Genomic DNA, 25,449 nt, shown 5'->3' on the forward strand with positions numbered 1-25,449 from the left:
GAATGTAACAAAACATATGAATACAATAGTATAATAGTCCTCAATTACATGTGTCGAAGGGCCAGAAAAATACTCGGCAGCCACATACACATACTGTACATACACAGTGTGTGTGTGTGTGTGTGTGTGTGTATATGTATATATGTGTGTGTGTATGTACACTGCTCAAAAAAATTTGAGGAACACTTCGAAAACACATCAGATCTAAACTGGGGGGAAAATGATCTTGAATATCTTTCCTGATAATAAGTGGGTGATGTATTAGTAACAAAATGATTCCACATCATTTGATAGAAATGAAAATGATCACCCTATAGAGGGGGGAAATCAAAGACACCCCAAAAATGAAAGTGAAAAAAATCATGCAGCAGACTGCTCCATTTGGCTAAAATGTCATTGTAGCAACTCAAAATGATTCTCAGTAGTTTGTGTGGCCCCCACGTGCTTGTACGCATGCCTGACAACGTCGGGGCATGCTCCTAATGATACTACGGATGGTGTCCTGCGGGATCTCCTCCCAGATCTGGACCAGGGCATCACTGCGGTACCTGGACCCATGGAGGAGATTCCAGGAGACAGGTAGTTACTCCAGGAGAGCTGGACAGGGCCGTAGAAGGTCCTTCAACCCTCAGCAGGATCGGTATCTGCTCCTTTGAGCAAGGAGGAACAGGATGAGCACTGCCAGAGCCCTACAAAATGACCTCCAGCAGGCCACTGGTGTGAATGTTTCTGACCAAACAATCAGAAACAGGCTCCATGAGGGTGGCCTGAGGGCTCAACGTCCTGTAGTGGGCCCTGTGCTCACTGCCCAGCACCGTAGAGCTCGATTGGCATTTGCCATAGACCACCAGAATTGGCAACTACACCACTGGTGCCCTGTGCTCTTCACTGATGGGAGCAAGTTCAACCTGAGCACATGCGACAGACGTGAAAAGGGTCTGGAGATGCCGTGGAGAACGTTATGCCTCCTGCAACATCATTCAGCATGACCGGTTTGGTGGTGGGTCAGTGATGGTCTGGGGAGGCATATCCCTGGAAGGATGCACAGACCTCTACAGGTTAGATAATGGCACCCTGACTGCTATTAGGTATCGGGATGAAATCCTTGGACCCATTGTCAGAACCTACGCTGGTGCAGTGGGACCTGGGTTCCTCCTGGTCAACGACAATGCCCGACCTCATGTGGCTAGTGTATGCAGGTAGTTCCTGGAGGATGAAGGAATTGATACCATTGACTGGCCCACACGTTCACCTGACCTAAACCCAATAGAACACCTCTGGGACATTATGTTTAGGTCCATCCGGCGCCTCCAGGTTGCTCCTCAGACTGTCCAGGAGCTCGTTGATGCCCTGGTCCAGATCTGGACCATTTTCATTTCTATCAAATTATGTAGCATCAATTTGTTACTAATACATCACCCACTTATTATCAGGAAAGATGATGAGCTGATGAGCTCTGCTTGCTAAATAAAGAGTTACTTCTTCCTCATAGGCTTGTCTTCCTCATACATGTCTCACGATGGAATGATAATAACACGTTTCATTAAAAAAAAAAGCATTCTGTGTTCAGTTGTGCTGTCATTGACTAATATTTAAGTTTGTTTGGTGATCTTAAACATTTGTGACAAAAGTGAAAAAAAAAACAAGAAATCAGGGAGGGGGCAAACACTTTTTCGCAACACTGTAGAACTGATGCTTTCAAAGCGAGATGAAACCCCAGTTGCTATTCAGCATAATCCTAATAAAAAAACATTTTGACACATAAATGGCATGAGACAGACAAAAACGATGCTAACCTTTTGAAGTCTGCTTGTTTCTGGGAAGACAATGTGTTTGCAACAAATGCCGCATTCTTCTCCTCATATTCTTTTAGTTTCTGTTTCAACTGTACAATCTGTCAAAAGAGATAAAACAAGTCAGACAGGAGCACTTACAATATAGTATTTTCGCTGACTCATGATGGAAATTCTGTGTATTGTCAGTGACTAGGCATGGGCCGGTATGATACCCCTCGGCAAAAACTCAGTTTCACGGTATTAGAATTACAGCTGTAAAATGTGTTCTTTTTAAATCTCTCTATTGAAAAGAGGGAAAAAAAGTAAAACAGTCATTTTTAAACCATAAAATACGATGAAAGTGGAACATATGTATTTCAAATCAATAAGAAAAAATGTATAATAAAGAATTAAAATGCAGTTCTTAAAGCAGTCTGCTTGGACTAATTCTGCAATTCAAGTCACAACACCATAAATATTTTCTTAGTTAAAAAAAACAACTCACAACAAAATGCAAATAAATGCTATCATGTGGCTCAAGGTCACAACATAAATAATAATTTAAAAAAACCTCATAATGTTACGTTATTTCATAGGGGTGAAGGTGCAGATCACACTTTTCCACAAACGTCCGTTTCCAGGTCATGTGATTATTTGCAACTGAGACATTAAGTGGTTGTTGCTTGTTCTTATCCTCGACCTCTGTCTTGTTTTAAATGACTTCTCCACATTTGGTGACCATCGATGTGAGTAATATGTCCCCTGCTCAGTGCTAACGAGGCAGCTAACACCGGTGCCATTTATGCCCAACTTTTGGCAACACAGCCCACACCTGTGGTTTCAACACACCGAAGCCCAGTTCTGACTGCAAGGAATAACACAGGACATGACAAAGTATTTCCATGTAGTGTCCGCACTGGACCTCCACTTTCGCTCATGAACGGCATGATGGACAGTTTTAGTGGTTTTGAAACCGTGACTTTTTCATACCGTGGTATACCTTCAAACCGGCCCATGACTGTCAGTGACAGTATTTTGTTTTACCTCTTGCCGTTGCTTCTCGCATATGACTGCATACTGGCTAATGTGACTGTCCAGACTTACGACGTTACTCTTGAGCTAATAGGTAAGCAAGAAAAACAAACAAGACTCAATAAACATTTGCAATCCATGTACCACATAACACTTGACGTTCCATTACTCAATATTTTTATACATACCGTAGATTTGATCTCCTTGGCCCGATTGGCATATTTCAGTGTGTTATGAGTGTCATCATACGACATGGACGAAGGGCTGACATTGGCGATCATGACGGTCCTGCAGTTGCCTCCCAAAGAGTCCTTCAGTATCCGAGTGAGTTTGCTGTCCCTGTATGGTATATGAGCCTTTTTGCTCTGAAGCAAATGAAAAGAACTGGCATGACTCAAAAAGTTGAAATCATTTGGGATGTTTGGATCAATGTGTAAGCAAAAACACTCTGTTGTCATATTTGAATAGGGCACATAATGATGTTAAAGAAAACTGCACTTTTTGGGGGGGAATTTTGCCCATCATCCACAGTCGTTATGTGAGACATGAACATGTCAGGCGTTTTAATAGTGGTCTTTGTAGGCAGCATAGCTGTGTCCCATTACATGCAGTAATGAGCTGTCTCTCTTTTTTTATATCTTTAGAATGCACAGAAAAGAGAAAGACGCGTGTTCATGTCTCATATACGGATTGTGGATGATAGCCAACATTAAAAAAAAGTGCCGTTTCCCTTTAAGGAACAGGTCTCAAAAGGTATTAGGATTGCAGAATATCACAACACAGTGGAACCTTGGTTTTCATTTGCCCTGGGTTTTGCCAAAAATTATTGCTCTCAGTTTTGGCATGGTCATACAGTGCGTCTAACAAACTATTTGAGGAAAATCGAGTGAAACAAAGCATCCACAGTGACCGTGAAGAATAGATCGCGGTTCTTTTATTAGGACGCTGAATACAGATTCCGGGCCAGGGACTCCATTAATCATCTTTACTATGTGTGTGTGTATGTGTGATTGGTTTATTTGTTCATAGAACGCACACAGAACAATGAACAATTCGTACCGGTCTCCTTCCTTCCTCCTAATAAGTGCACAGTTTACTGATGAGTTCAGGTACACTGCAAGTGTAAGACAAATCTGTGTTTTTTTATTATTATTAATAAGGCCACACAAAAAGTTACAATAAAAATAGGTGAGAAAAACTACTGAATTCAAGAATGAAATCGTAGCAAAGTGCAAAGGTACCCTCTGTTGACTGAACTATGATACAGGTGGTCCTTGGGTTACAAACGAGTTCCGTTCGGAACTCGCTCCAAAATTAACACCAAACCACATGCTAATTTTGTTATTTTTGCCATGCAAAATAACATTGAAAGGCATATTTCCTGTGTTAGATGTGTGCTTCAATTTACCTTTTTTTTTTAATTTTTTTTTTACATTCGACAAGAATCCAGTTGGACACCGGAGAAGAACAAGGAAGTGGCGTCACTTTGAGAACGCTCCCTCTCAAAACTACGCATGGAATACAGTGTTTTCATATTGTTGCGGTTCATTGTTTGATGACTTTCTGTTGATATTATGCCCGCCCGTTGTGTGGCAGGCTTTGGCTCAAACAGTCGAGGGGAAGGAGTAAGCCTGTTCACATTTCCCAAAGACATTATATTTGGCACATTTCGAGGACAGTTGTTTTGATTTTGTGCCTGAGATAAAGGAAAGTCTGGGACTGAATGTACTTTGGCCATCAGCTGTCCCAACTATCTTTCCTCGACCCTGGAAAAGCGTGCCAAGGTGGCAGCAACAAAGCCACATTTTATCTACCATATTTTATTAATCTTAAAATAATAATATGCATTTATTAATTGCCAAATTTCAAGGCTAGCTAAACAGGGACCCCTGTTCACTTGTCTTGTATCTTGCAGTCTCTGCATAGATCTGTCAGTGTTAATCACTGCCATTCAAATGCTTACTCTGTAATTGTTTAAAAACTAATGTACAGTCGTCCCTCGTTAAACCTATTTAATAACACCCCAATAGTCACTTCCACATTCCTATTATTCTTTGTTTACACTGCAGGGACATAACAGACGGCCACCGCTAGCATAGCAAGCTATTGAGCTAACTTGTCAGTCTTTCAAACCAAGTGGGGAAGCAGGAAAGAAGCCAAAAACTTCCCACTTCCACACGGAATGAGAGGATAACCCCCCCCCAACTCGATGTCAGGCATGATATGTCAGCTCGGCTCTGCTGGCTCAGTAGTCAGTCTCCATGCAGTGTGAAAGGTAATGTAATCTAACAACATTACTGATGCCTGGTGACTAAAATACTATATATAAACTTGTCTCTGTATTTTCTGACTAATAATAGGCCATAGTCGACCACAAAACGGCAATCATTTATTAATTATTAAAAAAAAAAAAAAACGTAATAGTGAGGGACGACTGTAAAAAAACAAAAAACAAAAAAACAGAATTAAAGAATTAAATGAAACAGTAATTAAAAAACGATGCTGCTTATCACTGTCGCTTTCATAAGAGCCGATCCTTTAACATGCTCAAAGGATACTGCATGATCTGGCAGTTCTGTGTCAAAGACTTTTGTGATTTCCAACCATCTGTGAAGCTGTGAACGTGACATGAGTCCTGACTGTGCGTGTGTGTGTGTGGGTGCGGGCCGGAGGAGGAGGAGGACGGATGCGTGCTGAGAAGACAGTTGAGTTTGCAGATGTTGTTTTGGTGCAGTTCGGCTCATAGTAGCCGCTTTTGTTTTAGCAATACATCGATTTTTGCTCATCCTTACAGCATCCCGGTAGATGTTACAATACCATCTTGGTGGGCACAACACAAATTTTCTGAACACATACTAACCACCAATAAAAGACAAAAGTCCAGACGGTGTCCAGCATACTAGTATTTCAGTGTCAGAGTAGGCAAGGATGAAACACTGAGCCACAAGAAGAAACAACTTAAGCAACCTCCACTCTTCAGAAATGTAGGTAATAGAAATACAATAGCAGATTTCACCCACAAGAATAGAATGGGATTTCTAGCAGGATTTCTGATGCACATACAGGAAAAATACAAATGACATGCTTTGAATACACTGCATTATGTACAGTTATGGTCAGATTTGTACACACACATCTTACTTGAAATGATTTCCCTGATGCTGCATATACTAAGATGGAAAAAAAAAAAATCAATATGCCCTTACAGAAATGATTCATTGCCCACACAGTGAAGCAAGGTAAGGCGCGGGTTAGCACCGCTAACACTGTATAAACACTTAATCACCTGTAACTAAGGGGATGGGATCGGAAATGAGTAGGGATTTGTGGAGGGTTTTTCAGGGTGAGCAGATAAAACACTTCCCCCAAACTTCATAATTTCAAAAACCCACAGTTGTGAAAAAAATAAATGAACTTAAAAAGCTATTTTAAGCAATAAAAATAAAGTTGTATCTGTAAAACAAACAAAAAAAAACCCCAGTGAACAATGCATACTCACTAGAAAGGAGGTATTAGGTACAACTTATCTAAACACATGCAATACACACAAGTCCTGAAATGATTGCCGTTGTGGCATGTGGTGATTTCAAACTGGTTTACGTCCTTATTTAGCTCTATGCAATGGGAAAATATTACACAAAGCTCTCAATAAGACTCAGTACAGTTACACAATGCTGCACAAGTATATTGTTGAACGTATAAATATTTTGGATATCGGAGCATGTTTTTTTCCCCCGGAAATCCAGGACAACATGAAAAGAACACTGTGCGCTTGCTAAAAAGTCCTGGTCTGCCCTTTGCTCCACATATACACTGACATGTAATGGGTTCATGCTCGGGTCAAAGCCGCTTTCCACAAAATTCAATTTTTTCAGGGTCAAGTCGTTTTTGCGTAATCCTTCTGACAGACAGACTGACAACAAAAGCAACAAAGGCGGGTGAAACATGATGAAAATGAAAAATGATGAGGAGAATGTGGACTTTACCCACCCCCCATCTACTCTATAAATAGAATTGTTAGGAAGATGTGTTTACCCCCTGCTTACGCAACAATATTTACCTCAAAAAACCTCACACAGATGTTTTGGCTGCTTATTTTTTTAAAAAAAGCTCTTAACAGAAATGCATACAAATTTAAAAAATACAACTGATACAAGTGTTTCCCCATGAAGCACATTCATTTATTTCTGGCGGGCCACCACAGGGGTTACACGAGCCAATATTAATATCGGCCCGATATCAACCAAAAAAATACAACACGGATTATACCGGCCTGCATCTAAAATCTCCGATACAAGCAGTCCATTCCAGACTCTGCACTTCTATCCAGCAGATGCCCTTCTATTCAGCATGCAGAACCCACGCGATCACAAAAACAGTGTGTGCTCGCGTTTTTAGCAAGAAGTAGGAGTGATGTCGGCCGCGTGGCTGTTTTTCCATTAAAGTCCGAAAAAGACGTTGCAGCTGATTGCAAAACTCGTCATGCACGAGTTTCCCATGGTGGCACAGAACCGAGGAAGTTTAATGCGACCAACCTAATCGTGCATTTGAAGAAGGCTTTTCATGACACCACGGCTTCCTGAAACATCCACTGCTAAAACATTTGTAAAGCGTGAGAATCTCCCATGGGCTGGCAAAAAGTCATTGGCTATAAGAGAAAAGAGCCAGCCCCCATTGGTGATGAGTAATCTCGGCTTTATACCCTTCGTTATGCTACATTATGCCTATTGCAGGTAAAACTAGACACCACATACATCAAGAAGTAAATGGGTCAGTTATTGTCATACCAACTGTTGCTGACTATTATTCTCTGAGTAACATCACTTTCCCAAGTCATTTCTAACATTCCTTGCCACTAAGCAAGCAATAAAAGTATGTATGATCAGTGCTGATATTGTCTCGATATCGGTATTGGCCGATACGCAAGGCTGCAATATCGGAAGTATCGTAAGTGAAAAAGTTGTTTCAAAACACACCTAGAAAAATAAACACGGCCGACATCACTTCTCCTTGCTAAACGCGCTAGTACACGCTGTTGTGAAAACGTGGGCTCTATCCGAATCGACTGCTTGTATTGGAGTGCCAATATCAGAGATTTTAGATGCAGGCCGATATAATCCAATACTTGTTTTGTTTTTTTGCTGATATCAGCCTGACAGCTGATGACAACCCTACTACTGCACCACACGACATCAAAGTACATGCCTACGCACAATCGCACACGCAAAACTACACCTCAGTCTACACACCTCAAGACACGCTGGGTAATCTTCCTCCTATCCGACAGTACCCAAAACACTTTACTGTATTTAGCGAGTAATCAGACCCTTCTTGATACTCTTTCTTTTTTTTTCCCAAAAAGGCAACTGACACCAAATCTAGCGACTTTTTCTGGTCATACTGGGCCCTTTTGGAGACTGACACGAAAGCACGTATCACTATTCTCAACGAGAAGCAACAGAAGTAAGTTGATTTGTTCAGCCAACCTCGGTTTTTGTCATTAACCCATTGCAGAAGGTCAGACGAAAGCCAAGACGTACAAAAACTGAATCCATTTCGCCCCTACGCAAGTGTGAATCCAATTACTCTGTTCCAGACACCCAAAAATATAAACACAAAACACATTTTACTGAGAATAATTATAGTTTTACATGCAGAAAACAAAGCGAAATACATGAAACGGAGATGAGTGGAGGGAGGACGGCAGGCGCTGTTTCATTCAAGTTGGTTACAAAGTTAACTTTAAAGGGGACCTATTAGGCTTTTCCGACCTATAAATGTTGTTACAATGCCATCTCACACATACAAGTGCGCACGCGCACACACAGGACAAAGAAAAGGGGACAGAAACTGAGTTGTTCATCGTTCTGTATGCATTCTATAAACAAATACACCACACACATAATAAACACCATTAAAGGATTCCTGGGCCTGAGTCTGTCTATAGTGTCCCAACTCAAAACTCAAATCCACCTAAAACCAAGGCATGTTTTGCCAACATTCTGGATGTACAAAGACATAAGGATAACTTGACTCACCTTGGGGTCAGCGAGAGCATTGATAACATTCCCCAGGGCGAGGAGTGAACGGTTGATGTTGGCGCCTTCTCGCAAGCGTTGCCCTTTGGCGTTGGTAGCGCTGGCTCTCTCCGAGCCTGCCAGATCAATGAGGCTCATTTTGGCGACACACACATTGGGATTGAGGCTGGCAGTTTTGTCCTGCTGTCGCAAATATATCTGGAGATAAACATAACACTCATTATAAAGTCATTGGGACGCCAACAATTTTTCTATTGTAGTTATTGTAGACTGTTGTACTTGCACTGAAGTTACCATTATACTGTAGTCCTCTTTTTAAGATACAGTGCTCAAATGGGGCTGAACTGAAATACCTGGAACACAGCATGGGACCGGGAAGAAGTGGCATTCATATCAGTAGGGTGTTGCGTCCTGTTTTGATTGCCTGAATCCAAAGCTTCAAGGATCTGCTCTGCAGATTTTGGCTAAGTAGGGGTGTAAGAGTGGGGGGGAGACATCATCCATGGAGCATGTCTAGTATATATGCAGACTATTTTGCCAGTTTACACATTCAATTGCTAGTTATGGAAGCTATATGGTTGCTGTGGCGATGTGTATAAAACAGTGTGGTAACTAACCTGGTGCAGTGTGAGGCCTTGAACCACCACTCCTTTAACACTGTCCTCTCTTACCGCAAGAGGACCTGCATTTGCCAAGAGGTCTCTGATTTGTTCATTGTAAACCTGCAATTAAAACAACAAAACCAGTCAAGACATGGATTACAGCAGTAATGTCCAATTTTTTTCCAGCGAGGGCCACATATAGTGGAAAATAAAAGGACGCAAGTGTCACTTTGATATTTTGTAAAGCATGTTAAGAAGTTATGTATGTACTACAGTACCTGTATGTATAAACACACACATACTTAGCAATAACTACTACTACTAGCAATAACACAGAGATGTGCAAATTAGTTGGAAGATGATTTCTTGTCCCCTAACGCCCCCACAAATAGATTGCAGTCCTGTGGGAAATACTGATTACTTGCCCACTCATTATGGCATTTACACAAATGCAAAGATGATGACAAATTAATTCAGGTGCATGTTGACACAAGCAATCACTACTTGTACTGTAAATATTTTACAAAGAAAATGTAAAAAAAGGATAAAAAATGTTCACCTCAAGATATGAGACTGCAACAGCAAACTCCTTTTCCTCTTTGGCATCATCCATGCGCTTGAAAAGCTCTTTCATTGTGCGGTACATGACCCCTGGTTGCGTTTGTGTACCTAGCATGGTATGCGTTTTACCTGCTCCAGTTGCACCATAAGCAAAAACTAAAACAATGGGGGTGGGGAAGAAGAAGACCATTATAACAATATTACGAGTATGCCAATAATCTCAAGATGAAAAAAGCATAACCTCAACCTGTGTGATATGATGATTTTGTGCATGGAGTTCGTTTAACAAGCTTAACTGGGTGTGACTGACAAAGACCAAATGTTCGGAACAGCATGATCAAAACTGGACCAATTTATGACACTGCTCCAAAAATGATAAGCCAGCTTCTTTCGTCTAAAATAAACTTACAAAACAGACTACATCCTGTACAGTCACATAATGACATGGTAATTGGAAGCATTCTGCATTTAGTAGTTCAGATCAACAGCGTCTGATAAAATACAGAGTTCTTTTTAAAGCAAAAAAACAGATTGGACACTCAACTATCGCACACGTGCAGTACTGTATGCGACATTCAAAATTGTCAGAGAAAATCTGTAACCCGAGTAAAGGAGAAGCCCATCAAAATGTCTATTTTTGACACACATTTGCAATAAGAGTTACTGTTGTAATTATTAGATTAGATTCAGCTCCAGAACCCTTCCCTTCTCTCTTCAATGTGCCTCACACACTTATTAAACACATTGTAAATTATAAAATATATAAAAGGCACTCCCCACTAATGAATGACAATGTAAACAGATGGAATCTGAAGGGCTATCCACACAGAAACAGTTTCAGGTCAAAACGGCAGAGCATGTTATCGTTTCAGCCACACAAAAACAGTGTTCTGGGTGACCTGAAACGGTATTTTTTTTTAAACGTCTTCCAGAGTGGGAAAATCGCTGCCACGTGACTACAAGTGAGCTTTGACGACAATCCAACATAATATCTGAATATTTCGAGTACAGTGTGGACGCAAATTTTTTTTCCGCCCGCCCCCCCAAAAAATCCCAAGAGCTTTGGGAGCCAGTGTGGACAGGGCCTCAATTCAATAGCTTTTTAGAAACACTATTGAAATCAAGAAATAATTCATGGCAAAACAGGAAGGTGGTGTCCGTGTGGTGTCTCGCTGCCACATTGTGTCTTTCAAAACACTTACATCAAGAATAGCGTCTTTAATGAAAGTAAAAGTAACCTTAAATGTTCGTTTATCCCTTTCGTTCATCATTTATGCATTTGGAATTGTTTTCTGCATGTAAAACTATAAAAACGTGTTTTTATTTTTGGCTATCTGGAACAGATTCATTGGATTTACATTATTTCTTGTTAGAAAAGTTTATTTGGTAAGAGTCTGAGCTTCCGGAACGAATGAATGATGCTAACCAAGGTTCCACTGTATTGGCTTTAAAGTGTGTATTAATCAAATTGTTACCTGTGCAGTTGAATCCATTCATGACACCATCTAGCACTCCTTTAGTGGTATTCTCAAACACATCATCTTGAGTAGAGTTCTCGCCAAAGACATGGTCAAAAACAAACTTCAGGTCTTTGTTCGCCCTCTTGTTGACGTCCCTGTTCCGAAGTCTTTGTGACCCAAAACATGATACGTCCGCTTCTTTTGGGTCAAATATGATCATGTGGTTATCGATGACTTGGACCACATTCCGAAATTTTTCACACCTCTCGCCGTTGTTGGGTGGCCTCACTCGAACGACCACCTTCACGTGGCTGCACACGTTACTTGCCATCGCGTTTCCTCGTGACTGGAGCGTTACTGTAAAAAGAAAAGCAAACCATGGCAAAATGATGAAATTTGTGAGATTTTTAAGATTCTGGGTGTAAAAAAGGACCGAGAGCGGTAGGTGACAGAGCTGTTGCATTTCAATGAGTTATGCGTAACATTCGTGTTTACGAATGCACTCCCTTAAAATGAATTCAAAACCCAATTTTGTTCCATAAACACAAGACTCGCTTGAGAACTACTTACAGCACAGAGAACACAGTGTGTTCCTGCCCAGAGAATAAAAGAATAAAATTGCTTATTAACGTTAACGTTTTGGACTTCGTTATGTCTCCCAAACGGCAGTGGGCCAAAGAAAAGGAGAGCCATCACCATGGAATCACCAATATTGGCCGCTGTTTGGTCTCAACGTTCTACTATCTTGACCATCATTAAGGATAAAGATGATTGAATGGTAATGAATTTTAAGAAGAAAGAAAAGCTTGCAGGACAACCAGTTGTCCAACCACTTGTAACCGTTTCAGTTAATGTCGACTTAAACTCTCCAAATATAATCATAATAGTAATTCGTTTTATTTATAGGCGCCTTTCTGGGCAGTCAAGGACACCGTACAAAACAAGAAACAGAACGAATAAAGTTGTAATTAGAATGAACTTGCCGTCCTAGGCGTTGAAGTCATGGTATGGCAAATATCACATCCCATAATAGTGTGGTACATGATCGATGGTGGCGGTCAATGTTGGTGCTTTAACTCATCATAGAAAAGACGATCTTTGAACGGGCACAGGAAGCTAATGCCGCGGCTAGCAGCGACCGAGATGCTACGACAAATTGTCAACGTTTGCCTTTAAGGACTTACCTTTTGTCTACGAGGGCACACTTTCATTTCCTCGACACTGCAATATTTCCTAACGAGAAAACCGAAGCTTGCATTACCAAACAAAGAAAAGTAAGCTAAGCCTTGGGGGAAGCTAACGTTGAAGAGGGCACCGCCAATATTTTCAAAAACAAGCCTTCTTCCTCTGTGGCTGCTCATTGGGCGGGTTTACGTGACGTCACCACCACGTGCGGTGGTGGGCGGGCTTACGGTATTGCGACTGACGGTAAGCTTGACCTCTCGAGCGTGTTACCACGCAGAATTAGCACATCGTTCCCATTAACTTCTACTAAATCTTATTGTTCTGTAGCTACGGGTGTATTAATTCTTGTTCCGCTTAGTGTGCTCTAATCCAGTGTGAAGGGCAGGCATAGCAAGAGTCAAACACGTAAGCCATAGCATGCTACGTTGAAGCTAAATTCGGATCTCCTCGGCTACCGTAGTGCACGGAAGCTTCTGACACTCCTTTTTAAACCAGGAGTATTGTATTGATTGCTGCATTACATACATACACGAAGACGCACCTGACTATAACAATGCATGCTAATATGGCCCATGTTAGCATGCCTGTAGACAAGACAAAATGCATGCATTACACTCTTGTAATTGGAAATCCAGTGGATTCATTTGGAGACGTTGGCCAGTATTCTGTTCACCATTCCCTGCAGCTGCTCTACATGTATCTGTTTAATTGGAGTCCTGCACCACAAACACTCAGATTTCCAATTCATCTTGTTGCCAGGAAACACCTGAATAACTTCTTTTACCACGTGACTCACTTGGGTGCCTGATGTAGGCAGTATTGTGATAGGCAAAACGCCAAAAATGATTGATTAGCTACTGCAGAATGTAAAATGTATCTCATTGTGGTTGTGTATTGTTTAGCTACAGTGTTTTTATGTCTATTGGCACTGCTGATAGGAAATTATTGCATCTGGAATTTGCCAATCCTGCCCTGCTTGATGGCTGGCACTGACTGCACACCCTGCAGATGTGCGCTGCTGGGAGGGCTTAACCTTCAAAGTTAAAACTGTGGTGGCCTCCGAGTTAGAAATTCCACCCCAACCAGAAAGATCAAAGCAAGCAATTGTCAGCTTATCATGTAAATATTAGTGAGCACTGTTCCTATGACCTGGCTTGACTGTCTTTGTATTTATTAGCGGTGTAACGGTAGACCATAGTCAAGGTGGGTACATAACTCATTTTTTAAGGTCACGGTTTGGTGCAGTAAGGGTTGGTGCAATAAGGGAACAAAATGCAATAGCTTTGATATAAAAAAACAAACAAACAAAAAAAACCGTTGGAAACTGGTAATAATTATCTGTGGATGCCTGTTTCCACCAGAGACATATCTCAATGGTAAGACGTAATTATGAGATAAAAAGTTGAAATTATGAGATAAAAAATCTTAAATATGAGATCAAAAGTTGAAATTATGAGATAAAAAGTCATAATTATGAGATAACGTGATTAATTATGAGATAAAAGGTCAAAATTATGAGATACAAACTGCTCATGTGCTGAGTAACATGTGACGAAGGCTCTAGTGAAGAAGGCGGCACATGTGCAATTTGTATCTCATAATTATGACTTTCGTGTCTCATATTATGACTTTTTATCTCACAATTGTGACCTTTTATCTCATAATTATCTGTATTATCGTATGTTTTTTAAAATAAATGTAACTTTTGAATGTCTTAATTTAGATTTACCATTGGGATATTTTTTTTTCAGTGGCGAAACGGGCTTCCATAATTATTCAATAAATACAGTTCTAAAAAGAAAAAGAAATAACGTATAATAGTTTACAACAGGGATGTCCGAACGTTTTCACCGAGGGCTGTTTACAGAAGAACTTAAGGATGCAGGGGCCATATTTGTACATTTTGTGTACTATTAAAGATGCTAAAACCAATTAAATGTAGGTCAATAAGCTAGCCGGACAAAACAAAATAAGCAAATAGGCAAAAAAAAAAAGACAACACAAATAATTGTGATATATAATACTCTATCTCATTCATAATAATTGACAGTGGAACTTTGTTTAGCGTCATTCATCTGTTCCATAAGGTATGACTCTAACCAAAATGTACTCTAACCAAATCAGTTTCATAAGAAATAACGCAAATCCAATTCATCTGGTCCAGAAAGCCAAAAATGTTAACACAAAACACATTTTTATAGTTTTACATGCAGAAAACACGTTGAAATGCATATACACTTGCCCCTTGCTACATTGCGGTTTGAACATCGCTCACTGTATCGCGGTTTTTCAACAATTAATGATTAAATGATGGCTGTTGTGTGGTTAACTACAGCCTATTATGAGTCAAAAATATGCATATTTAAGCAAACTGTATGTATTTTTTGCCCAAATTAAGCCTTTTCAAGCATAAAAATGGCTAAATGAGCTTAAATACAAATACAAGGAATTAAAAAGATGCATTCAAATTGTGAATGTAGAATTCTACATTGGTCACTAGGTGTCGGTAATTGTTCGGCGAGACAAGCATCAGACTTGATTGCTGGAACGACAGGCTTTTATTGCGGGTTTAAGTGATCTCACAACAGGCAAAATAATATTACCATAATAACATGAGTTACTGTTGTGGCCATAACCCACAACAAGCTAAAGCTCAACTCGGAAACCCCCAATGACACTGTCTTAAATGGCAAATTTTCTCTGATTATATCTAATATATTGAGTAATACGGATATAAAGGTGTTACTTCATGTCTAGAGTGCTCTAATAATGTTAAACAGCATATTTAGAAGATCATAAATAGGTTTTGTATGCCATAACTACGAAAATATTCCATTTACAAAGACAGAATCCTACTTCCCGGAAATTCACAGATCGCGGTCGAGTCTGGAGCCAATTAACTGCGATAAATGAGGGAATGCTGTATTGGATCATCAGTAGCCCACCCTTACTTTTTTTCTTCTCCACAGGTCAAATTAAGCCTGATGGTTTTCCATACGCCTGCTTGCTCCAGCCGACTGTTCCAGAAACCAACTCTGGCTGTGCGGACATTGTGGAAATTATGGAATTCATATTTTCACTCTCAGACATTAATATGTGCCTTTTCTGGTCCTCGTGGTGGTTTGTACAAATCAGATGAAGTGTTTTCTGCTTCCACCGACAAACCTCCTCACGTGCCTGTCATGCTGAAAGAGGTGCTTCATTACTTGGACATCAAACCAGGCCAGGTACAGTATGTTTATGTTCTTATCCCGTCTAGTGGCAAAATACGTCCTTAAATGAGTGCTGAGTCAAAGAATGAAGAGTAAATGATGTGAAATGTGTAGTCTGTACGAAGAACGTGTGAAGGAATTGTGTAATATGTGTAAAAGACTTTACACCAGGGATGTCCAAACTTTTGCCAGCGAGGGCCACATAGTGAAAAATGAAAGGATGCAACTTTTCCACTTTGATATTTTGTAATGTTATGCCAACAACATTTTATATCTCAAAAATAAAACTGCATATTATTAGTAGGAATTTAGGTCTTTGCTCTTTTGTCCCCATTTTTACACCAGTTTTTTTTTTCCAAATATTTCAAGTTTCTTCTGAAGTTATCTTTGTAAATTTTCTTCTCATACTCTTGTGACATTATTCCCATAATATTATAACAAGTTGCGCAACCTCATTTTTCAAAAAGTACAACTTTATTATTTTTTTTCTCATAATATTACCATTTTCTTTAGTCTTTCAACTTAATGTTCAAAAAAAGGACATTATTTTTCCTCATAATATTACGCTGTTACTCTTATAAAATGACTGCTCATTTTTTTATTTTTTTGCTGTATTCTTGCAAAATTCTATTTTTAGAATGTGCTGCAGGCCAGTAACAAAAAAAAAAACAAAAAAAAACAGCCCCGGACACCCCTGCTCTACTGGTGTCGCTTTAAAAGTAGTATTTGGTTGGTACAGCATTTAAAATACCTTCAACAATTACAGAAAGCCTGCCTTCCAACTCACATTCAGTTCACGCGCCTCCCATCTGTTCTGTTGCTTGTCCATGTGCCATAAATACGTCAGCAGCTCGCACAGCTACCAAAGCCTCACTTCACAAAGGTTGTTTCAAAGCATAACACACTGCCCCCACCGTTTACCGCTGGTACTGCGACTTTCGGGACTCTCAGTGCATTAATAACATTTCCATATTTCATAATGTAGTGGAGGGCCGCACGGTGGTCTAGTGGTTAGCATGTTGGCCAACACAGTCACAGTCTGGAGATCGGGAAGACCTGGGTTCAATTCTCCCCTGGAGTTTGCATGTTCTCCCCGTGCGTGGGTTTTCTCCGGTTTCCTCCCACATTCCAAAAAGTGGTTATCTCTAAAATTGTCCATAGGTATGAATGTGAGTGTGAATGGTTGTTTGTCTATATGTGCCCTGCAATTGGCTGGCGACCAGTCCAGGGTGTATCCCGCCTGTCGCCCGAAGTCAGCTGGGATAGGCTCCAGCATGCCCCAGCGACCCTAATGAGGAGAAACGGTATAGAAAAGGGATGGATGACGTAGTGCATGGGTGTCCAATGAGCGGCGGGCCGAGGAAGTTTTTTTTTTTAATTGACTTGCAATCATTGTAATCTAATTTAACAAGAAAACAAAAAAAAAAAAACAGTGGCAAAAATGGAAAAATCAGCTGTAATTTTACAAGAATAAAGTCATAATATTAAGAGAAAAAAATTGGAGTCCAACGAAAAATATTTGTAACTTTATGAAAAAGTCGTAATAAAAAAAAAAGTGATATGAGAAACAAAAACAACGAAAAAAGCTGTAATTTTTGTAAAGTCAGGTTGCGAATAAAGTTAGAATGTTCCGAGAATAAAGTCAAGATATGATTGGAATGAAGGCATAATTACGAGAAGAAAATGTATAAGAAGAAAGTCGAAATAGTTGTGAAATTTGAAAAAAACCCAACAGAAATGGAAAAAAAAAAAAATACAGCTGTAATTTTACGAAAATAAAATTTTACGAGAATAAGCTTGTAATAATATGAGGAGAGATAATGTCATTAATGTCAGAGTTGAAATCTAAAAGAAAAGATGTCATTTTTTTTATAAAGTAGGAAAATTATGAGAAACAAAACACAGTTACAGTTGTAAGTTTTGGAAAATTAGGTTGAGGAAAAATGTAATAATGTTATGGAAATAAAGTCATTTTATTCTGTAAAGAATTCATGATGATTATTTAAGAATAAAATTAAAATATTTGGCAAATTAAAAAACAGCAAAAAAATATTGAAGATGGAAATTCATACTCGCAATATTGTTTTTATAATACGAGAAAAAAATGTTGAACAAAAGTTGAAATTCTTAGAAAATGTAAAATAAAACAGCAGAAATGGAAAAAACAGCTGTCCTTTAAAGAGAAAAAAAGGCACAATTTTGTGAGAAGAAGCTTGTAATATTGTGAGGGAAAGTAATGTCATTTTAGTTGCATAGAGTTGAAATATTAAAGAAAAAATATGTTTTTTTTTTAAAGTCGGAACATTATGAGAAACAAAGCTAAATATAGTTGTAATTTTTGGAAAATGACGTTGGTGAAAAATGTAATAACATTATTGGAAGAAAGTCATTATATTATGAAAAGAAAATGTAAGAAGAAGGCTGAAATATTTATTTACTTTTTTTAAAAAAACAGCACAAATGGGGAAAAAAAGAGCAAAGCCCGGAATTCATACTATACATGTGCTTTTTCACTTATATCACAAAGCTAAAATGCAGTTTATTATTGAAATATATCTAATTTCTTAGCATATCTACATGTGTTGCTCTACAAAAGTGGCAAAGTTGCATCCTTTCATTTTTCGATGTGGCCCTCCCTGGAAAAAGTTTGGACACCCCTGATGTAGTGCTTTGCTGCAGACTACAAGCACAATAATAAAAATTGTTAAATTAATAATTTGCTGACATCAGAACTGCCAATTGTTGATACAACTCATGTACTGTATTTTATAAGATTATGCACGACCGCTCACTGTCATAGCTGATCAGTGGATCTCATTATTTGCTCTGTATTCATTTTCATTTTTGTAACAGAGACAGGGTGGTGATATATTTGCTTTTATTCAACGTATGTATAATTAGGACAGATGGGCATGAGTCAAAAAGCCTTCTGGTGTGGCAAAGCACAGGAAGGGAAGCGCTGCCCCCCTATATAATGCATGGTCAAGACAGGTGGGGGCCACGGGTCAACGAGTTAGTCAGGAATTGCGCCACTGTAAAGCTGTTGGCACGACACAGGGTGCTGCATCGCTCCTGCCTGAACTTTAGCACCTCTAAACTCCTCCGCTGCCCGCCCATTTGCCAACTGTCCCAAGACAGTTTGCCAGTCAGATGCTATTAAAACATTCTGATAGATTTTGTTTTCCCGCTCAGTACATGCTGTACACTTCACTTATTTGACGCTCTGTGAAAACGTTGCGCGGCTACATTCAGAATTGCTGCTTCACCACAGATGTCATTTGTTGACTCACGGGAGGTAATGTTACAATTACATTCTAGAACTGGGGGGGGTTGTCACATTGCCATGCTGTTACTTTGCATTAACGATGTAGAAGTCTGAATACTGCCGTAACCTTTCCAATAGCTAAGATTTGTATTACTGTATGGTCTCACAACATAGGATAAAAGCACCTTTTTATAGCAAATGTAACATTGTGTCCTATGGCTATATAAACATGGAACCTCCCAAAAGAAAGATTAGACTCCCGTCTTTCATCAGAAAAAAAAGTTTGTTTCTACCTTTTTCCGTTTTTTAGTATTCAGCAGTAGACCATAGGTAAGTTTAGGGAAAATAACAGTTCCCAACTAGAAAAAGGAGAAAACCAGCTTTCACTTTGACACAAATATTTTTTTGCTTTTGTGACAGCTCATATATCTAAACAACTACACCAACATAAACAACACAAAAAAGGGGTTGTTTTACATCAAAATCACAATTTATTTTACAAATATAACACAATTAACTATTTACAGTTTTCACATTTGGAACTGAACTATGTGTGTGCATGAGTGTGCAGGTGTGTGCATACGTCAAAACTTCCCTACAATACGTAACCTTCTGCACGCGACACTCAATGCACTTCTGCCACCTTGTGGCCGTTTTTATGGCTTAAAATTGCTCTGAAGTGAAATGCATTCGTGGAGAGTTGTGTCATCACCTTCTTTTCGCGCAAAAAAAACGTAAATGACATATGAATACCTTGTTGGGATCGGGTGTTTGGGATTATAAAAATGTAAAAATAGGTCTTTGGTATTTAATTCGTTAATTTTGTAAGAAAAGCTAGAAAAAAACGATACATATTTAATGACAAAGGTTTGTTTTATTATTATTAATGAGTATCAACATTTCAGCTTCTTCAATTTAGATTTGAAGATTATTGCCATTTTGCTTTTTTGGGGGGGGTTTAATTTATTTTTACTTTTACTTTTTACTTTTATATGTTTTTATTTTCTCTTATTATGTCTGACTTTAGGGGTGTTATTTCATGTCTAAAGGGCTCTAATGTTAAAAACCATATTTAAAAACAGGTTTTCTGTGCTCTAACTATGAAAATATATATTAGATAATAATACTATATTAGAAATCCTACTGGGGAAATGAACTTATCACCCTGCAACCAGGAACCAATTAATGGCAATAAACGAGAGATTACTGTACATTACTGTAACTGAAAAAAGTGAACGACTGAATACATAAATAAGTCAAAGTGCAGGTGCAGTAAGTAAACTGAGGCGCGAACTATATCTGAAGTCTGGAGTACAAGAAGTACCTTTTTTTTTTTTAAAAAGATCGGCAAGAGGCGTGATTCACCATCTGTTATAAAGCAGACAAATATTTTTTTGTTTAAACCATACATTTTTTTTGTCTGTACAACATATACCATACATTTTTAAAGCATTTAATATGGTTAACATCGGTAACATTGACAAGTAGTTGGACTTCATGCTCGCATTTGATTACATTCATAAGTAAATGTTTATGAAATGAAAGAAAATACCACACAGACACTCATCTTTCATATTTGTTGGGCAGGATGCACTTCAAACATGTCGTTTGTCACGATTTTGCCATTTCTTGCAGGTTGTTTGTATTTTGAGTCAAACCAAACAGCACGGCCCCATGGGCCGTTTTTTTTTTCCTTCTGTAGTTTGAGCTCTGGGATTTTTATTTTCATTGTGTAGAAAGTGTAGCCTTCTTCTGTAAAGGTCATATGATGCAAAATACAAAACCTTTAGATCCAGGATAATTCACTGATGCTGTGTTGTGAGTCTGTATATTTATTAATTACACATTTTTAGCAACTTGATTTATGGTAACGAGTACGGGTGTCACGGGACACCCAATTCACGAGACGATGCACAAGATTGGGTCCACGAGAACACGACAAGGCGAGATTTTAACATGAATTTTAAGAAACGTACAATGAAAAAAAATATGAACGGACAAACACATTTTTTATTTAACCGAGTCACAAAACAAAGCAGGTGCATCTGAAACGTTTATTATCCCACAAATTGTTGCTAAACATTATCATTGGCAACATTTTTGAGACCAAAAAAACCTCTGTTACAAAATAAAATAAGAATAATTAATAATAATATATGGCCGCACGGTGGCCTAGTGGTTAACATGTTGGCCACACAGTCAGGAGATCGGGAAGATCTGGGTTTGAATCTCTGTGGAAATTGCATGTTCTCCCCGTACGTGGGTTTTCTCTGGGTTCTCCGGTTTCCTCCCACATTCCAAAAACATGCATGTTAGGTTAATTGGAGACTCTAAATTGTCCATAGGTATGAATGTGTGCGTGGATGATTGTTTGTCTATATGTTCCCTGCGATTGGCTGGCGACCAGTCCAGGTGTACCCCGCCTCTCGCCCAAAGTCAGCAGGGAAAGCCTCCCGCAGACCCGCGACCCTAGTGAGGATAAGCGGCATAGAAAACGATGGATGAAATAATAATATAATATAACGATGCATTATTTCCTTTAATATGTCATCTTTCACTTTGTAAAGTTGTGGAATTGGTGTTTGTGACGTGTATGTTCTCACAGGCAATTGGCACTGTCTGTCAAACGTTCTTGAACGTTCTTGCTAGTTATAACATTATACATATATTTAACGACATATCTGTGTTTTTTTTAGTTATTAATATCAACGTTTTAGCGTTTTGTAGTTACGTTACGCTTTTTTGCTCTATTTTCCACTTCTGCTGGGTTTTTGTTTTATTTCTGCAATGATCCTTGTTCCACAGATGGCCCGTGCGCCACACTTTGGACAACCTTGCATGTTTCGCCAGGAAGGCGAGGTGTTGCCAGGCGACGGAGGATTATGTCCAAGCTCTGCCTTTGTTCTGTTGCTGGTCAGAGGTTGTGTTGCATTGTGAAGGGGTTTATGCAGCTTTCAGACTCGCATTGCATTGCATTGCACAGCACTACAGAGGCAGTGTTCCACTCCTGCTGGCCTGCGCAGTGGATACTTCACCTTTGTTGAGCACTTGTATTGATTAACCGAATAAATGCATGATTGATAGTACAGCAATGGACACTGGACACAATGTATGGACAGACTACTACAGTAGGTGGACGAGAAGTGTACCAGACAACTTTATATTGAATGCGGATCATCACATTGCAGAAGTGTTACAAACATTGGAATGCATGATGAAGATTCTGACTAGCAAACAGCACTTATTGTATCCTTGAACAAGTGAACGTCAACTTGGGTCAAATTCCACATGCGAGAACGGCGTATCTATGCGGTATTTTTGCTCTGAGTTACCAACATCTTGTTACGAATACGCTTGTTTGCCCCCCCATCTCTTTGAGGCAATTTTTTACGACAGAGCTTCTTAGACATCACGTGCCGTGATATTTATTTATTGTTTGAATTTATGAACATGAACGGTCAATAACCATACTTTAGATGTGTAATATTGGGGGTTCTTTTTCTTAATGATGCTTATTAAAACACTTGGAAAACAAGAGGTGAATAAATGAATTGCAGCTGATGTGAAACTGATGAAGGGTAGGATTAAATAAGCTTTGCTTCTTCCTACTCCTTTTTGGACATGCAAAACTGTGAATTGTGTTATGTGATGTGCTCCAGTGTAACTTTTATGCATGTTCAGGGTGAATTAAACCATTACCATTACCATTGAACTTCGTCAGTATGTATATTTTCTTTATTCACCAACCGTGACCTCACGCAGCACATGTGCAGATGCTCCACAGGCATATACATCATATCAGTCGAATCAAATATTAATATATTATATTTACATATATATTACAATAGAGACATAGCAAACAGAGGAAAAAACAAATATACATAGATAAATACAAATAAACCAGAAAAAACAAAGCCATAGGCACCCCTGCAGCTTTATATACCCACGTTTTTGTGCGATGGATGTACTCTTGCCGTACGGGCAACACACGACCGACTTACTCGACATGCATAGAGCACGTAAGAAATATATGAAGGTGCTTTGGCTGTACTGATTATGTATGTGGGTGCACGTGTGGCGCACGACACACATCCGGAGTCCACAAGTCCGACGTACAAAAAAATTTACGTTTTGCCCAAACCTGACACCACGCACAAAGACATACAAAGTGCGTAAGTTTGTCTTGAAACCTGAAAAAAACGCAAGCGCCTGTAGTGTTTGTTTGACAGGACAAAGAAGTTCTGCGGCCGGTCTGTGGACAGTCTACGGCTTGAAAATCAGCATGTCACACACCCACACGTGTGCGTTTCTTACGTTTTTTTGCAAAAACTCTTGCTCAAAAACTCTTTAAACCTCTTGCTTGTGTGTGTTACAGTAAATATTCTTTGGATTATTATTATATTGTTATTGTGCAATTGAATAGTCGACAACATAGACGTATGTCAATCCGACCTTATTTTAGTGCATGTAAAGTACTGAGAGAGTGCGTGAGAGAGACTTTTTTGAATTCTTCACACTCCTTTTTTGGATGCACTGCGCACTGAAAGAAGATGCTCGTGAATAATGAATCATTGGAATGAAACACTCCATCTCGGGATGCCAGGGCTGATTGACGGGCAGATATTAGGTCTTGGTCTCGTAAAGTTACAAGTTTGGTGTGAGGTTATCGGTGGTCAGGAGAGTCTTGCCACATTACTTTTGTGAGTAGGAGATGGCATAGTGGGAGGGGGTGTGGTGTGAAGGCAGTTTGGGACTTGATTATCCAAATGGGCAGCATACTGTGGGTCTGCAGAAGGCCAGATTGTGCAGTCTTGTTGAGCAGACAACTCCTTTGTGAGATCTTCACCACTTTGTCGTCTAATGTTGTCTCAGTTCTTTTATTTGACATTGTTGTTCTTTTAAGATCTGAAACGCTACAAATACCCTATCAATCACTCATACTGGGATCCTGAATGTCAATTAAAAAAATCTGCTAACCATTGTCAATGCTGAATTTATAGTATTATTGTAGGCTTTATTGCAATATTTACAGTTGTTCCTGTTTTGAGAGTGTGGGTATGCTAATCAGATACATACCCTGTGGACTGCTGTACTGGGATGACTCATTCCTGCAACACATGCTCCTTTGGTGTGTGTGTAAGGTCCACCTGCATTATCTTCAACTTTCTAGTAAATATGAGATAACAATGATAAGGTACTTGTATGGCAGCACGCTCATCACCTGTCACTGCTTAAATGGAACTATAATTTAAAACTCAGGCTGTATCAAGTGGCCTCAATGCATTTTTTTTTTTACTCCCATGTGATCCACTTTGTATATGCATTTTGGGAGTGTAGCAGAAATCAAAACCACCAAAAATGTTTCCATTGTAAAGTGTCCCAACATGCTTGACCCAAACGGTCCCACTTTGCGTCAACCTTTTTGTTGGGAGACGAATGCAGAAAGAGCAAAACGCTGTGCGTCGTTTGGTTGACAGATATTGGTCACAACCCTGCAGTGACGTGAATGGAAAGTGCCATGCAGTCGTCCCTCGTTTATCACGGTGAATTGGTTCTAGATCCGGCTGCGATAAGTGAATTTAGTAAGAGTCAGTATTAATAAGGGGAATATATTTGTAGTTAGAGCACAAAAAACCTGTCATGACCTTTTTATAAATACGATTTTTAACATTATTAGATCTCTCTAGACATGAAATAACACCCCTGTAGTCACTTTCATACTTGTATTACCCAATATAGTTGACATAATAATAGAAATGAAGCCGTCTTAGATATGAATAAGATAAGACAGACTCACACATTAGTATAGGCAGCTTTCTGGTGGCTGTTGCCTTATCAATGCAACATTACTGTCACCAATAGACCAGTGTATAATACTACTCTACTGTACTGTCGCTGTTTGTGGTTAAGGAAAAACTCATGATGAGTCACTTACTCAGAGAACAGTGAACATTCACACAGGAGCTGCTGTCGACCACTCTCTACACTGCTAACCTGCTGCTAACAACTCTAGCTAGTTGACGTCACAAACGTCCATTCCCAGGACTCGCTTCTTAAAGGCGCACACAAGTCACAGGTACTGTATTACACCTCGTATCACATCTTTTCAATATCTTATCTTTGTATTTTCATTCACTGAGACAATTTTATGCCTGAAAATGCATAATTTAGGCCAGTAGTTCTCTATTGTTTTTTGTCATGCCCCCACTGGGGGACAGAAATGCGCTTCCTGATTTGAAATACTATTAAGAAACTGATCATATCTATTTATTTATCTGTACTGCACAGACTGAACTTGAAAATGAAACCAGCGAAATGC

General features: G+C 39.3%; 2 protein-coding genes across 2 annotated transcripts in view; one reads left to right on the forward strand and one right to left on the reverse strand.

Moving 5' to 3' along the window:
• kif18a (kinesin family member 18A) overlaps positions 1-12,845 on the reverse strand; it is a 29,904-nt gene extending 17,059 nt beyond the window's left edge. The window contains exons 1-9 of the mRNA XM_054770814.1: positions 12,653-12,845; positions 11,484-11,825; positions 10,007-10,164; positions 9,463-9,567; positions 9,199-9,309; positions 8,846-9,043; positions 2,996-3,172; positions 2,820-2,894; positions 1,797-1,894 (exon numbers count right to left, since the gene is read on the reverse strand). Of these exons, the coding sequence (XP_054626789.1) occupies positions 1,797-1,894; positions 2,820-2,894; positions 2,996-3,172; positions 8,846-9,043; positions 9,199-9,309; positions 9,463-9,567; positions 10,007-10,164; positions 11,484-11,799 (1,238 nt within the window). The 5' untranslated portion in view covers positions 11,800-11,825; positions 12,653-12,845. The remainder of the gene's footprint in view (positions 1-1,796; positions 1,895-2,819; positions 2,895-2,995; positions 3,173-8,845; positions 9,044-9,198; positions 9,310-9,462; positions 9,568-10,006; positions 10,165-11,483; positions 11,826-12,652) is intronic.
• mettl15 (methyltransferase like 15) overlaps positions 12,818-25,449 on the forward strand; it is a 79,267-nt gene continuing 66,635 nt past the window's right edge. The window contains exons 1-2 of the mRNA XM_054770815.1: positions 12,818-12,896; positions 15,623-15,880. Coding sequence (XP_054626790.1) covers positions 15,638-15,880 — 243 coding nt within the window. The 5' untranslated portion in view covers positions 12,818-12,896; positions 15,623-15,637. The remainder of the gene's footprint in view (positions 12,897-15,622; positions 15,881-25,449) is intronic.

This window comes from Dunckerocampus dactyliophorus, chromosome 3 (assembly GCF_027744805.1).
Source record: "Dunckerocampus dactyliophorus isolate RoL2022-P2 chromosome 3, RoL_Ddac_1.1, whole genome shotgun sequence".
NCBI classification, from domain to species: Eukaryota; Metazoa; Chordata; class Actinopteri; order Syngnathiformes; family Syngnathidae; genus Dunckerocampus; species Dunckerocampus dactyliophorus.